Source organism: Miniopterus natalensis, chromosome 19, assembly GCF_054644295.1.
Source record: "Miniopterus natalensis isolate mMinNat1 chromosome 19, mMinNat1.hap1, whole genome shotgun sequence".
Classification (NCBI taxonomy): domain Eukaryota; kingdom Metazoa; phylum Chordata; class Mammalia; order Chiroptera; family Miniopteridae; genus Miniopterus; species Miniopterus natalensis.
In genome coordinates, this window is record NC_142099.1 from 26020658 (window position 1) to 26034047 (window position 13390).

The window sequence follows — 13390 nt, forward strand, 5'->3', positions numbered from 1 at the left end:
CCAGCCTCCACCATCTAGCAGCTCTCTACCCCTCTGACTCTGTCTCCTATGTGTCCCTCCATTGGTCCCCTCCAGCCACCTTGCTTTTTGCTTGGGTTCCAGCCTGGACCTTTGTACTGTACTGGTGCCTTCTGCCTGGGGTGCAAGTAGTCATGTGCTGGTCCCTTCTTGCCATTCAGGTCTCAGCTCACAAGTCACCACCACCCTGAGGCCTCGCTTGACGCCCACGAGATAGAGCAGCACCTCTGCACAGTTGCCCCATCACTATCGTATATCCTTTTTTATTTTCTTTAGAGCTTTTTTCACTATGTGGAATTATTTTGTTTATTCAAATGACTATTTAAGTACCAATAAATGTCAGGCATTGTCAGAGGCACTGGGATACAGCAATGAGTTAAACATGTAAGAACCCTACCTTCATGGAAATTACATACTAGTGGAGGGAGACTGGAAATAAATGAAAGTCAGAAGGTGGTGCATGCTCAGAAGAAAAATAAGCAGGGTAAGGGGATGTGCTGACAATGGGGCTTGCTGTTTTAACCGGATGGTCACAGGAGGCATCACTGATAAGGTGATATTTAGAGAAAGAACTGAAGGAAGTGAGGAAGTGAGTCATATAGATACCCAGGGTAAGAGCATTCCAGGGATAGGGAACAGCCAGTGCGAAGGCTCGTAGGCTCAGCACATTGAGGCTGAGAGAGGGAAGGGACGAGTAATAAGAAAGACGGGGGCTTCGGGACAAATCCTATTGGGCCATGTAGGCCCCACTGTGAGGACTTTGGCTTTTTGGGGTTGGAGCAGAGAAGTGACATCCTCTGACTTTGTTTAGCAGGTTCTTACTGGCCGCTGTGCTGGGAATAGGCCGTAGGGTGCAAGGGTGGAAGGAGGGAGAGCAGCTAGGAGGTGACTGAAAACGCTGGCGGTGTGTACCATCACCAGGGTGGTGATAGCGGCGGTGGTGAAATATGGTCAGATTCTGAATTAATGTTTAAAGTAGAGGCAGCAGAATTTGCTGATTTAGCTGTGGGGTGTCTGACAAAAGAGGAACCGAAAATGACTACAGCGTTTGGAAAGAGCAGATTGGATGGAATGTATGCGAAAGACTGGGAGGGGAGCAGGTTTGGGATTGGAAGATCAATGGCTCCATTCTGAGTGGTGCTTGGGGGAATGGAAGGAAAGGACCTGGGGACAGCACCTACGGAAAATTCTATTTGTGCTCATGGTCTGTCTCTCTGCTCTCGCACAGAAGAGCCATAAGAGCAAGGACCTTGGCGCATCCCATTCATTCGCTCTCCTGGTGCCCCGCACATTGTATCTATTAAACCATGCTGAATACTGTGCTAGTCAGTATCTCCTTCAAATACAGGAGCCCATCGTGTTCCAGTTTGGCCATATCAGCAAAGAGTAGAGGGAAATGATAGGGCTGGGCTAGATTTCTCTGGTTCCTCCCAGCTCTAAAATTCTATGATCGTGTGACTTGTTCCATCATTCACCCTTGTATTAATACAGTAAGGAAATGAATGGTTGTTTGTTATTTGTTTTGGCAAGCAAGTGTTAAATGTAATGGCTAGCATAAGTGTTCCAGTCATAAATTTAACAAATGTTTGTTGAGTGCCTACAATGTATTAGCTGCTATATAGATTTTCTCACTTAACAGACCTAGGAGAAGAGAGCCTGGGGTGGGGGAGGGTGGTCAGGAGAGACTCTATAGTTCATGGAGGCCTTTCACTGCTAGCTCTCTGGGAGGTCCAGGGTGCTCTGATGTGGCTGGTGCTACTGTGGTTGCGGCTGAGGGGGGAAGAGGCCCTGAGTGGCCTGGGTGCAGCGGGTGGCAGAGCTGCAGCTGCTGGTGACACAGAGCAGCGTTCGCCAAGGCATGAGCAACCCAGGGCGGCGCACAGAACAGCTGTTCAGGCAGCGGGGAGGAGGGGAGATGTGGCTCTCAGGTCCACCCCGCTGCAGGGAAAACACCCAGTCCTCCACCAGGTTCAGGGCGCGAGTCTTCTGTGGTGAAGGGCCCCTTCGTTTTTTTCTGCCAGATCTATTTTGGTTCTCTTAAAGCTCTGTGAAGCAGGGCAGGGTTAGCTGCTGCACTCTAAGGCGAAGAGGGGAGCGCTCAGAGCACTGCACCAGCTCTGGGAGAGGGCCAGAGCCGGGACTGTAACCTAGAGGTTCTGAATCCAAGTGTCTGCCCAGGAATAGTGGAAAGAACTGGGACTCTATAGTTCATTCCTGGATTAAATAATCTTCACTTGACCACTGCCTTTCCCGACATCCTTTCTGAAACAAGGCACCTCAGTTTCCTCATCTGTAAAACAGGGAGAAAAATGCCCCCTCTTACAGGGGGTCCTTGCAGGATCAAGGGCATTATGTGCGTGAAAGTGCTTTTAACCTATGAAGTGCTCTCCAGATACTTACTACCGTTATAAACCACCAGGGCAACCTTCCTCTTGCCATTACAGATTAGGCTCTCCTACCCATCTGATCTTGCCCCCTTGTTCCACTTTCCACTAATTTTCTCCATTCCTCCCCCTTCAATAAAACGAGGAAGTGAGAGATGAAGAGAGCACGCGCTCCTAACGCCGGGTTAAGCCCCGTTGTGGGTGAGCGCCGGCTTCGCCCCTGCTCTGCTGCTGAGCAGCGCCCTCCGCGCAGAACTACACTTCCCAGCAACCCTTTCGCAGGTCCAGCCGCAGCGGGAGCCAGGCGCATGCGCCAAGGGCCGCCCAGCTGGGTCTCGGCGCCGCCCCTCCGAACCCTGGAGCCTCGCGGAGCCGGCCGGTCGGGGCGCTGCGGCTGCGGTCCTCGCCCCGCTGCTCCTCCCGGGCGTAGCGGGCTCTGGTGCGCCTTCGCTCCGGTCAGTGCCATGATCCGGCAGGAGCTCTCCACATCCTACCAGGAGGTACAAAGCTTGGAGGCGGGGCGGCGGGGAACAAAGTTTCCCGTGAGGCGGAGGAGCGGGGTCCCGGGAGTCCGGGCGGGAGGGGTGCGGGGTGCGTCGGGTCGCGCTTGGGAGGAGCGGGTGAGCGCGTCCGGAGAGGGGTCCCCGCGCGCGGAGGGGCTGCGGCGCAGGAAGGAAGCGGGGCGCCCAACCTCCTCCGGATGCTGCCGTCGCTCGGCTGGAGCTCGGGCCCCCGGAGCCGCGTTTCGTGACCAGCAGGTGAATGATTAAAGCCTCGTCGGACCCGGGCAGCGCGGGCGGGCGGCGCGGACCCCGCGTGGCCCTGAGGCCCCGGTGTTGTTGGCCACAGGGGGAAGCGCCTGCGCCCTGCTCGCGGCGGCAGCGTTTGCGCGGCGGGCATCAGCCCCCCGGCCCCGGGCCTCGTGGCCCCTGCAGCTGTTAATGATAGGGATAATTACATCTTGTTTTGGTGGTCGCCTGACTTGGAAAATATCCTTCACCGACATAGCTCCTCCTCGCTCCACTCCGTCTTTCTCTCCGGTCTCACCTCCTCCCACGACTTTAACTATCACTTTCCAGTTCTTTGTCTCTTTCCTGTCTGTCCTGAGCTACAGGCTGCGGTGCCAGCTTTCCCCTCAGACTAGCTCTTCCTTCTGACTCCTGCTGCAGCTGGTGAACTGCTCTCCCCCTCCTCTCGGGTCCCAAACCTGGGTCATCTCTGGTAACCTTCCTCCTCTGTGCCCCTCGCGGTGCCCACCTCACTTGCCAAGTTCAGGCAGCACCACATTCCCAGTCCTCCGGCCTGTGTCCCTGCGTCTGCTCTGACCACCTGAGTGTGACAGTCACCACCTCTCTCTCGGGTCTGTGCCCACGCTGTGCAGATTCGCTTTGAGGCCCTGCCTCGATCCCGGGGCATTCCTTTTTTTCATACACCTGATGCCCTTGGTCTACTGAGAACAGTCCAGACTTCTCAGCAAGCTTCTAAAGCTCTGCACAGCTCAGCAGCTGTATCCCCATTACTTCACCATCTCCTCGCCCGACTCGCTTCTGGCTACACTTGGAAGCTCACTCTTTAAAAATGTGCTGCTTCTTGGCCTCTCTGCCTGTGCTCACACATTTCTTCTCCTTTAACCCATTCTCAGCTCCATTGGTTAAACACCCCTCCCCCCCCCCTTTATTGAAGAGGAGAATCTCAAGTCCCACATGTTCCATGAAGACTGACTTCCCAGACTAGTCTAGCATTCTGCTTGTCCTTTTCGGGTAAACTTGCTGCTGTCTTGATCAATCCCGATCTGCATGATGTACATTTCTCCCTTTGTCAATGACAGTGTGGAGTATACAGAACAGGTGGCTTAGCTCCACAGTAGAAGGGGAAGCTGAATTGGAGTCAGATGAGATTTGCTTGAGGCTGGCTCGCCATTCTTTAGTGTAGGACCTGGGCTGGAATTTGACTTTGGGACAACTTTTTATATTTTTATTACCATCTTCTTTATCCCATTTCTTTATTCTATCCAAAAGGAGCCTGCGATGGGGTTTTAACCAGTGCTGTGGATTCTGTGGCCCTAGATTTCATGTCCTGTACAGTGGGGGGAGCCTTGGGGAATACATTGTGTCTTTCCCTGACCCTGAAAGTTTTCAGGTTTATAGGGAGGAGACTATAGTGGGTAAATACTAGGATTTTGAAGTCAAAACGCCCATTTCTATTCAGGCTTTGCCTCTTGCTGTTTGTGTGACTTTTGTCAAGTCATTTAACTTCTCTGAGCCTCAGTTTCTTCATCTGCAAATGAAGGTAATGATAGGCCTTATCACCTAGGATTTTGAGGGTTAGATGAGCTGGTATGTGAAGAGTGCTTAGCTCAGTGCCTGGCAGGTGAATGAAATAATAGCTCTTGTTTGTTTTCTGTTAATCCTCACCGGAGGATATTTTTTCCATTGATTTTTAGAGAGAGTAGAAGGGGGGGTGGAGAGGGAGAGAGAGAAACAGCCATGTAAGAGAGAGACAGTTTGATTGGTTGCCTCCTCCATGCACCCCGACCAGGGCCGGGGATCGAACCCGAAAACTGGGTACATGCCCTTGACTGGGAATCAAATCCTCGGGCTGACACTCTAACCACTGAGCCATGCCAACCAAGGCAATAGTAGCTCTTGTTAACAGGGTGTGTGCAGCTCCTGCTTCTAGGGAGCTTTCGTGTCCCTGGTTTACAGGATCATGTCCCTCACCATCCACATGTAGCCTGCAGTATCTCCTCACCTAGCAGGGCCCCTAAAATGTTTATTAAAATTTAGGTGGTTATCTTCTTTGCAGGGCAAGGCCAAAGGTGGAGTCAGTTGGTATTTGGGGGCACCCCCACGGTTCAAGGCACTGGAAAGACCCCTCCCCTTTCTTTAGTGGCCTGTCCTGCAGTGCCTATCGCGCTTTCAGAAGAAGGCAGCTGCAAGAAAGAGTGGCCTGTATCTTTCTTGCTTGAATCATTCTGAGAGTGGACCAAGCTTAGAGTTAGGTTTCTTTGCTGAGTGGGGATTTCGGCTTCAGGGGATGGGGCGTGCTGAGAATTTGGCTTGGGCAGGCCAGAAGGTGAGCTCATCACAGCTGCAGGTAGTCAGGAGGGGAACGGGGTGAGGAGAGTGTTGCTACCTGGGTTAGGCTGCACCTAGGTGAGGTTTGGATCAGAGAACTTTGGACCTTCCTGGGACTAACATCCTCTCTCCCCTATGGCCGTTGAAAGCTCCGAGGACCTCCTGATCTGTGCTCCCACCCTTCTTCAGCCTTCCAACCCTCTCCCACTTTTTCTTTTGGGACTGGAGGGCTTTAAACTGGGTTTTACCTGATTCTAAGGGGCAGGAGTGGAGGCATAGAGGGGGACCTGCAAGAAAAATAGATGCATAAGGCTTTATTTAACTCAAATCTTTTGGAGGTGAATTTTTAATGAAAATGTCTTGACACCTTAGGTATTTCCAGTGTGGATCTAAGAAAATATTTGGGATAGTTTTCCCCTCCTCCTTTCATCCCAGTGCAGTGATAGCTCTTCCCGTATCTCTGGTCTTGCCCGCTCCTGCCCTCCTCCTTAGTGCCACAGAGACTTGTTGGCTATCATCGTATCCTTTCTGCCCATCTGCTCCCCTCGGTAGCATCATTTTCCCCATTTGACAGGCCAGAACACTGATGGAGTGTGGTTGAAGTTGCCTGCTTACCGGCTGTTAATTAGTATCTGTCTCTGAAATGGACTGCCCCCCCCCCCTTTGTTCTGCCATTTGCAGCCTGAGTCGGTGAACTTTAGCCAGAGTCCTGGAGAGCAGAGACACCCACTTCACTGTGCCCTCTTCTTGCTCAGCAGACTCTAAGCCACATTTCCTCTTCCTTTGGGAAGTGGTTAAGATCATGGGCTTTGGAACCAGACCAGCTTGGGTTTGACTCCTGCATCTATGGCCATGGAAAGTGTTGTGTTTAGTTGTGTCCCCCCTAAAATAATGTTGAAGTCCTAACCCCCAGTACCTTAGAATGTGACCTTATTAGGAAAATAGGGTCATTGTAGATGTAATTAGTTAAGATGAGGTAATACTGGAGGAGGGAGGGCCACATCCACTGTGAATGGTGTCCCTGTAAAAAGATGACCATGGAAGATGGAGGCAGAGATTGAAGATTGGTGCATCTACAAGCCAAGGAATGCCAAGGATTGCTGGCCATTACCAGAGGCTAGGAGAGGGGCATGGAAGAGTGTCCCTCACAGCCCTCAGAAGGAACAGCCCTGCTGGAATGGAACTCTGAGGGAATAAGTTTCTGTTGTTTTAAGCCACCCAGTTTGTGGTGCTTGTTACAGCACCTCTAGGAAACAGTTATATAGGAAGTTACTTGAGCTTTCTGAGCTTCAGTGTCCCCATGTGTAGAATTAGTGTAACACCCTGCACCATGTGATATGTGTGTGTCGATTAAAAGAGAAGCAGCTTCTGCTTTCTTATTCTAGTCTGGAAAAGCAAGGCTGATGTAGCTGACCTGTTTGCCCTCTTTGTTTCTCCTTTTAGCTGAGTGAGGAGTTGGATCAGGTGGTTGAGAACTCAGAGCGGGCAGACGAGCAGGAGAAGGAGACAGTCAAAGTCCAGGGTTCAGGCATCTTACCAGGTAAGTGGGTTCAGTGCTAGGGTGGAAGGGTGGCAAAATGGTGCTGCTGCTGCAGCTGGAAGCCCCAGCCAGGCACCTCGCGATCCGGGTGGAGAGGAGGAGCCTTGCGCCTTGGTGTCAGATCTCAGGCAGTGCCCTAGTTTTAAAGCTATACATATTTAACCAGCCTTGGGACAGAGGGTGCGCCCGGCTGGTGGCTGCTCTTTTCTGTACTCCCATTTGAGCCAGTTCCTGAGGCCAGGCCTTTGAATACAATAGCAGGGCTTTGGGTGTCTGCTCTTCTGTTAGATTTTCCCTCAGAAGCGGGTAGCAGGTAAGCCTCTAATATCTGGATCACTTCCCAGAGCCTTCTGGAAGAATATCTAATAGGCATCACTTTTCGGATATCAGACCTCCAGTATAGTTGCCCAGCTGGGTGAGCAGAGTCCTGTCAGACAGGTGGCATCTTATGGAGCCTTGCAGTAACTTTTGACACTGTTGACCACTCCTTCCCCCCCTTGCTCGCATGTACCTGCCATGTTTACATTCTAGCTAAGAGGTGACTTATAAACCCGGACTTATGTATCCTGTGTATCCAAATGCCCGGGTGATAGCTCTGCTTAGCTCTTCCAAAGGGACCCTAAACTCCACACACCCAGAATTGCCTCGTGATCTCCCCACTTGATCCTCTTCCAGTGTTTTCTGTTTCCTGGAATGGCACCACTGCCCACCCAGTTGACCCTGGGAGTTATTCTTTTTTCCTTTCTTCCCTTCACCATTTTCTCTGCCTCTTAGTGGTGCTGTCTTCTTTTATCCTGCTCTCACTCCTTCCCACCATAGGAGGGAATTCCTAAGCCTGGAGTTCTCTTCCCTCTATCACCTAGTTAATGCCGAATTATTCTTCAGCTCACTCATTTTTTATCTACAAAGCCTTTTGTGACCTCCCAGCCAGATCACTTTCACCCTCCAACGGTGTCACTTGTATAGCCTATGCACCTCTCCCTTGTAGCTGTCGCTGATGGGATGATGTATTTGTTTGCCTGACTGATTGATTAATGTCTATTTTACTGGAATATAAGCTCCATGAGGGTAGAGACCATTCTGTTTTGCTCACCACTTTAACTCTGGCCATGCAATAATGATTTGTTGAATGAATGAACGAGTGAATGGAGGCCCAGTCAGACTCCAGCTTCTTGGGTGGACTGAGGGAGGTGGGATTCTGCTCCTCTTGATTCCTGTATTTGTAGGGGAAGAGAATGGGATAGGAAATTCTGTGACTGTGCCTAATCCTTGGAGAAGACTGGAGAAGGAAGGAGGCTGGAAGGGCAGCTGATGTTGACTGACTGCATCCTCTGGGCCAGGTGCTGTCAGCCATTGCCCCAAGGTTAAAGTGTGGGAAGATCACGTGGCTGGTAGACAGACAGACTGGGTCAAGCTCTCTCTGACCTCACACTCTTTCTGCTGCACCAGTGACTTTTAAAAAAATATGTAAAGCATCCTTTTACTAAAGCCCAATATATAAAAGGTAGTAGCATGACTGCCCCCCACTCTGACTCTGGGCACTGCCCTGGGAGAACAGGTTAAAAGCCTTGAATGTTAGTTTCTATGTTTCTGTAACAAATTACCACAAACTTAGTGGTTTAAAACAACGCAAATATGCCCTGGCCAGTGTCACTTAGTTGGTTGGAGCATCGTCCCCTGCACCAAAAGGTGGCAGGTTCGATCCCTGGTTGGGGCATGTGCAGGAGGTAGTGGATCGATGTTTCTCTCTCTCTCTCTCTCTCTCAAAAATCAGTAAATAAATTTAAAGAAATAAAAATGTTTCATTAAAAAACACACACAAATATATTATCTTACAGTTCTTGAGGTCAGAAGTCCAAAATGGGTCTGACTAAGCTAAAATCAAGGTATTAGCAGGCCTGCCTTCCTTTCTGGAGCCTCTAGGGGGATAATCTGTTTTAGTGGATTTTCCTTGGCTGTTGGCTCTTCTTTCATCTGCAAACCAGCAGTGGCAGATGGAGTCTTTTTCACATCTTACCATTCAGCCATTGACTTCTGCCTCTCTCTTCCACATTCAAAGAGCCCTTGTGATTACATTGGGTGTACCCATATAATCCAGGATAATCTCCCTGTTCTAAAGTCAGGTGATAGGCAACTTTAATCCCATCTTCTGCCGTAATTTCTCTTTGGCATGTAACGTGACATATTTACAGGTTCCAACAATTAGGACTTAGACTTATCTTTGGTGGGCCATTACTCTGCCTACTGTACCCTGTATTGCCTGCCCTCTTGCCTCTAATTAGAATAGGAGAGATGCAGGCAGCAGCAAGAAGAGGGAGGGCAGATGTTGAAAGATGAAGTTTTCTTTATAGATAAATACACAGATGATTGATAAACATGAAAAGATGCTCAGCACCGTTAGCCATCAGGGAAATAACAGATTTAATCCACAAGGAGATACTACCTCACACCTACTAGGATGGCTACAATCAATAAGATGGACCATAACAAGTTTTGGTGAGGATATCAAGAAATTAGAACCGCCATACATGGCTGGTGGGAATGTAAAATGGTGCAATTGCTGTTTAAAACAGTCGGCAGTTCCTCAAAAGGTTAAATACAGAGTTATCTGTGACCCAGCAGTTCCAATCCTAGGTATATACCCAAGAGAAATGAAAACTTATACCCACACAAAAAATGTAGAAGAATATTCATAGTAGCATTATTTATAATAGCCAAAAGATTGAAACAACCCAGATGTCCACCAACCAATGAATGGATAAATAAAATGGTATATTAGTATAATGGAATATTACTTGGCAATAAAAAGGAGTGAAGAACTGATTATGCTACGACATGACTGAATGTTGAAAACATCAAGTGAAAGAAGTAAGACACAAAAGGCCACATGTTGACTGATTCTGTTTATGTGAAATGTCCATAATAGGCAAATCCGTAAAACAGAAAGATTATTGGTTACCAGGGACTTGGGGGAAGGAGGAGCGATGACTAAAGGGTATGGAGTTTCTTTTTGGGTTATGCATATGTTCTATAATTAGGTAGTGGTGATGGTTGCCTACCTTGTGAATATACTAAAAACTATAAAATATATTTTAAAAGGATAAATGTTATGGTATGTAAGTATATCTCAAAAAAATCACTAAAGAGAAAGAGATAGACCAAGAATTCATTCCTTCTTTGCATTTAGAATGCATCTTTGCCCAGTCCTTTCTGTAAGGTTGGGTTTCACAGGGTTGTGATAGTCAACCAGTTCTGAACAGGAGACCCAGGTAGTTTCAGAAACTGAATTGCTCTTCACAGATCCTGTTAATGGCCTGACTTACAGCCTGGGGCATGTGTGGGTTTTTGAAGCAGTTGTGTTGTAGATTTTGCAAAACTTCTAAGTTAACCTTTTTCAAGAAAATCTTGTGCATTATTTTTGTCTTTCCACTACGTTTAGTATGTATTCATATAAAGGATATCTACTTTTTTAAAAATTATTTTTCTATTATAGTTTGCATTCAACACTATTTTGTATTAGTTTCAGGTGTGCAGCAGATAGACATTCATATAGGTTACAAAGTGTTCCTGTACGTAATTCAAGTGCCTACCTGGCACCATAGGTAGTTATTATAGTACTGTTAACTATAATCCCTATGCTGTATCTTATATCCCCATGCATGTTTTGTAACTAGCAATTAGTACTTTTTAATCCCATCACCTTGTTATACCCTGCCCCCCAACACTCATCCCCTTTGGCCTACGTCAGTTTTTTCTCTATATAAGTGTTTCAGTTTTGTTTGTTGGTTTATTTTGTTCTTTAGGTTCCACATATAAGTGATTTCATATGTTATTTGTCTGTCTTGCTTATTTCACTTAGCACAATACCATGTAGGTCCATCCGTGCTGTTGCAAATGGTAAGATATCATTTTTTTTTTTATGGCAAAGTAATATTCCATTATATTTATATACCACTGCTTTTTTATCTATTGGTCTATTGATGGGCACTTGGTTGCTTCCCATGTCTTGGCTATTGTAAATAATGCTGCACTGAACATAGGGGTGCATATATTCTTTTGAATTAGTGTTTTGGGTGTCTTCAGATATATACCCAGAAGTGGAAGCACTGGGTCATAAGACAGTTGTTTTAATTTTTTGAGGAACCTCCACATTGTTTTCCATAGTGGTGGCACCAGTCTGCATTCCCACCAACACTGCGCTAGTGTTCCCTTTTCTTGCTGTCCTCGCTAACACTTGTTTGTTGATTTATTAATGATAGCTTTTTTGACAGGTGTGAGGTGGTATCTCCTTGTGGTTTTAATTTGCATTTCTCTGATAATTAGTGCTGTTGAGCATCTTTTCAGATGTCTACTGGCTATCTGTATGTCCTCTTTAGAGAAGTATCTCAGGTCCTCTGCCCACTTTGTCATCAGGTGGTTTGTTTGTTTTTTGGTGTTGAGTTGTCTGAGTGGCGTGGGAGAGGGACCCAGCACAGGGACACTTGCTGCTGTCACTTAAACGGTCTACCCGCAGCCACACCACTCAGTCTTCCCCTGTATGACTCTGGTCCACTCCTAGCTGCCTTCCCTCTGCAAGAGCCCGGAGTGAGTGCCATGACGGAGATTCTGTGTACTGGCCCTTCAAGAGAGCAGTACCTTTCTCACCAGGGTAGGCGGAATCCCCACTGATTTTCACAGTCAGATACTATGTTGGCTTTTCTCCCCCCCTGGCTTTAGTGCTCCAGCTAGGGATCCAGGCTTGGGGCTGAGGCCCCTGGCTGCTCTGCAGGGACCTCCTGGGCCAAGATACCCCTCTGGATTCTTAACCGCGGCCCATGGGTGTGGAGCCAACCCCTTTTGTGTGTCTGCCCTTCCTGCTGGTCTGATGAGGGTTCCTCTGTATCCTTAGTTCAGCTAGTCCAGATAATTATTGGGGTTGATTTTTCAGTACTTTAGCCGCGACTCTGATATGATCCTGGGAGGAGGTGAGTGTAACTTTCACCCACGCTGCCACCATCTTGCTGTCGGGAAGGGTATATACTTTTAAAATACATTGATCCAGCTTGCCAGTGTTTGCTTTTCTGACTGCAGAGTGCATGGGACATTTTGTCAGATATCCAGCATCTTTTTTTTTTTTTTTAAATGGTAAAATGCAGTGGTGTCTAGTTTCAGAACTGGAGTGACACTTTTAGCACATATGGATGATAGTTTTACAGTTTTTATTTATATTATATATGAATTTGTGGATCAAGAAAAGGCCTGTAAAGATGCTATAAACTTGGCTACTGTGAGTGAAACAGAGGAGGAGACTCATAGCCAGTGTTCCCACGAGAGTAGTTTGTCCAAATACCTCTGCTAAACAAACGAATCCAAGTGATGCAATTGTCATCTGACCCTTTTGTGCCTTAGATTCTTAGAATTTTCAAGAACATGGAGGGAGAGAGCCATTTCTTTTCCTAACCGAAGGCATCTTGAAGGTAGAGCCTTTCAAATCATGTTTATCCGGCTTATGGTAGAGTGGCCCTTGCCCACAGATGCCCATCATTGTTTATCTTCATTATGTGATTCAGCTGAATGTGCTACGCAGTTTGTCTTAAAAATGTCCCAGAGTTCTACTTGTTAATGAAGTTACATTCTTTCAGTCAGATTTTCTTTTATCGTCATTAGTAACTGGAATCTTCAGTACTAACACTCACCCTGTCATGCACGGAAAGCATTGAGTAGGAGTCAGGACTCCAGGACTCTTAGTCTGATTGCGCCAGTTATGGGCTGTGGGACCTGGATCACTGCATAAGGAACAGGGTTGGACCAGATGGCCTTTTAGTTTCCTACCAGCTCTTAAAAATTCTATTCAGATGTTATGCACCAAATCAGTCACTTCGGAGTTCTTTCAGTTTCGTGAGCTTTTCAAACCTTATTAGAATGTAGCAACCTGGTACCTGTGGCCACTGCAGTTATGAGCAGCTTCTGACAGTGAATGTGCCGTGTTTTAAAGTGAACCCTTGGTCCCACATGGATCAGGGGAGCTGGGACTGCCTTCCAAGCAGAACAGCTGTGGTAGGTCCCTGTGCTCAGACCACCGTATTTTGGGTCCTGTGGCCCTGTAACCCTGTAGCTTAGTTACATGTAACCGGTCAGCACCTGAGCCATCTATGGACTGGGCACGAAGGAGGGCCGTGTCTTATGACATGTCTCATGGGGCACCCTATACAGGATACTCTGGGAGGAGATCTGAATGCAAGACTCATGGGGAGGGGCTTAGTAAAATGGAACAGGGTCATGAGAGAAGCATGGAGAGAAGGCAGATGCAAAGCCCTGAGGGATCAGGAATTGACACAGTCCCTAATAACAATAACCAGCAGCAGAAGTAGTATCAGAGACAAAAGTTGAAA

The 13390-nt window shown here is 47.8% G+C and overlaps 1 protein-coding gene across 2 annotated transcripts in view; it reads left to right on the plus strand.

Annotated features, from left to right (window-relative positions):
• The first annotated feature begins 2769 nt into the window (after window positions 1–2769).
• PACC1 (proton activated chloride channel 1) overlaps window positions 2770–13390 on the plus strand; it is a 29548-nt gene continuing 18927 nt past the window's right edge. For both annotated transcript variants that reach the window (XM_016219215.2, XM_087827875.1), the window contains exons 1-2: window positions 2770–2902; window positions 6923–7019. In XM_016219215.2, the coding sequence (XP_016074701.2) occupies window positions 2867–2902; window positions 6923–7019 (133 nt within the window). In that variant the 5' untranslated portion in view covers window positions 2770–2866. The remainder of the gene's footprint in view (window positions 2903–6922; window positions 7020–13390) is intronic.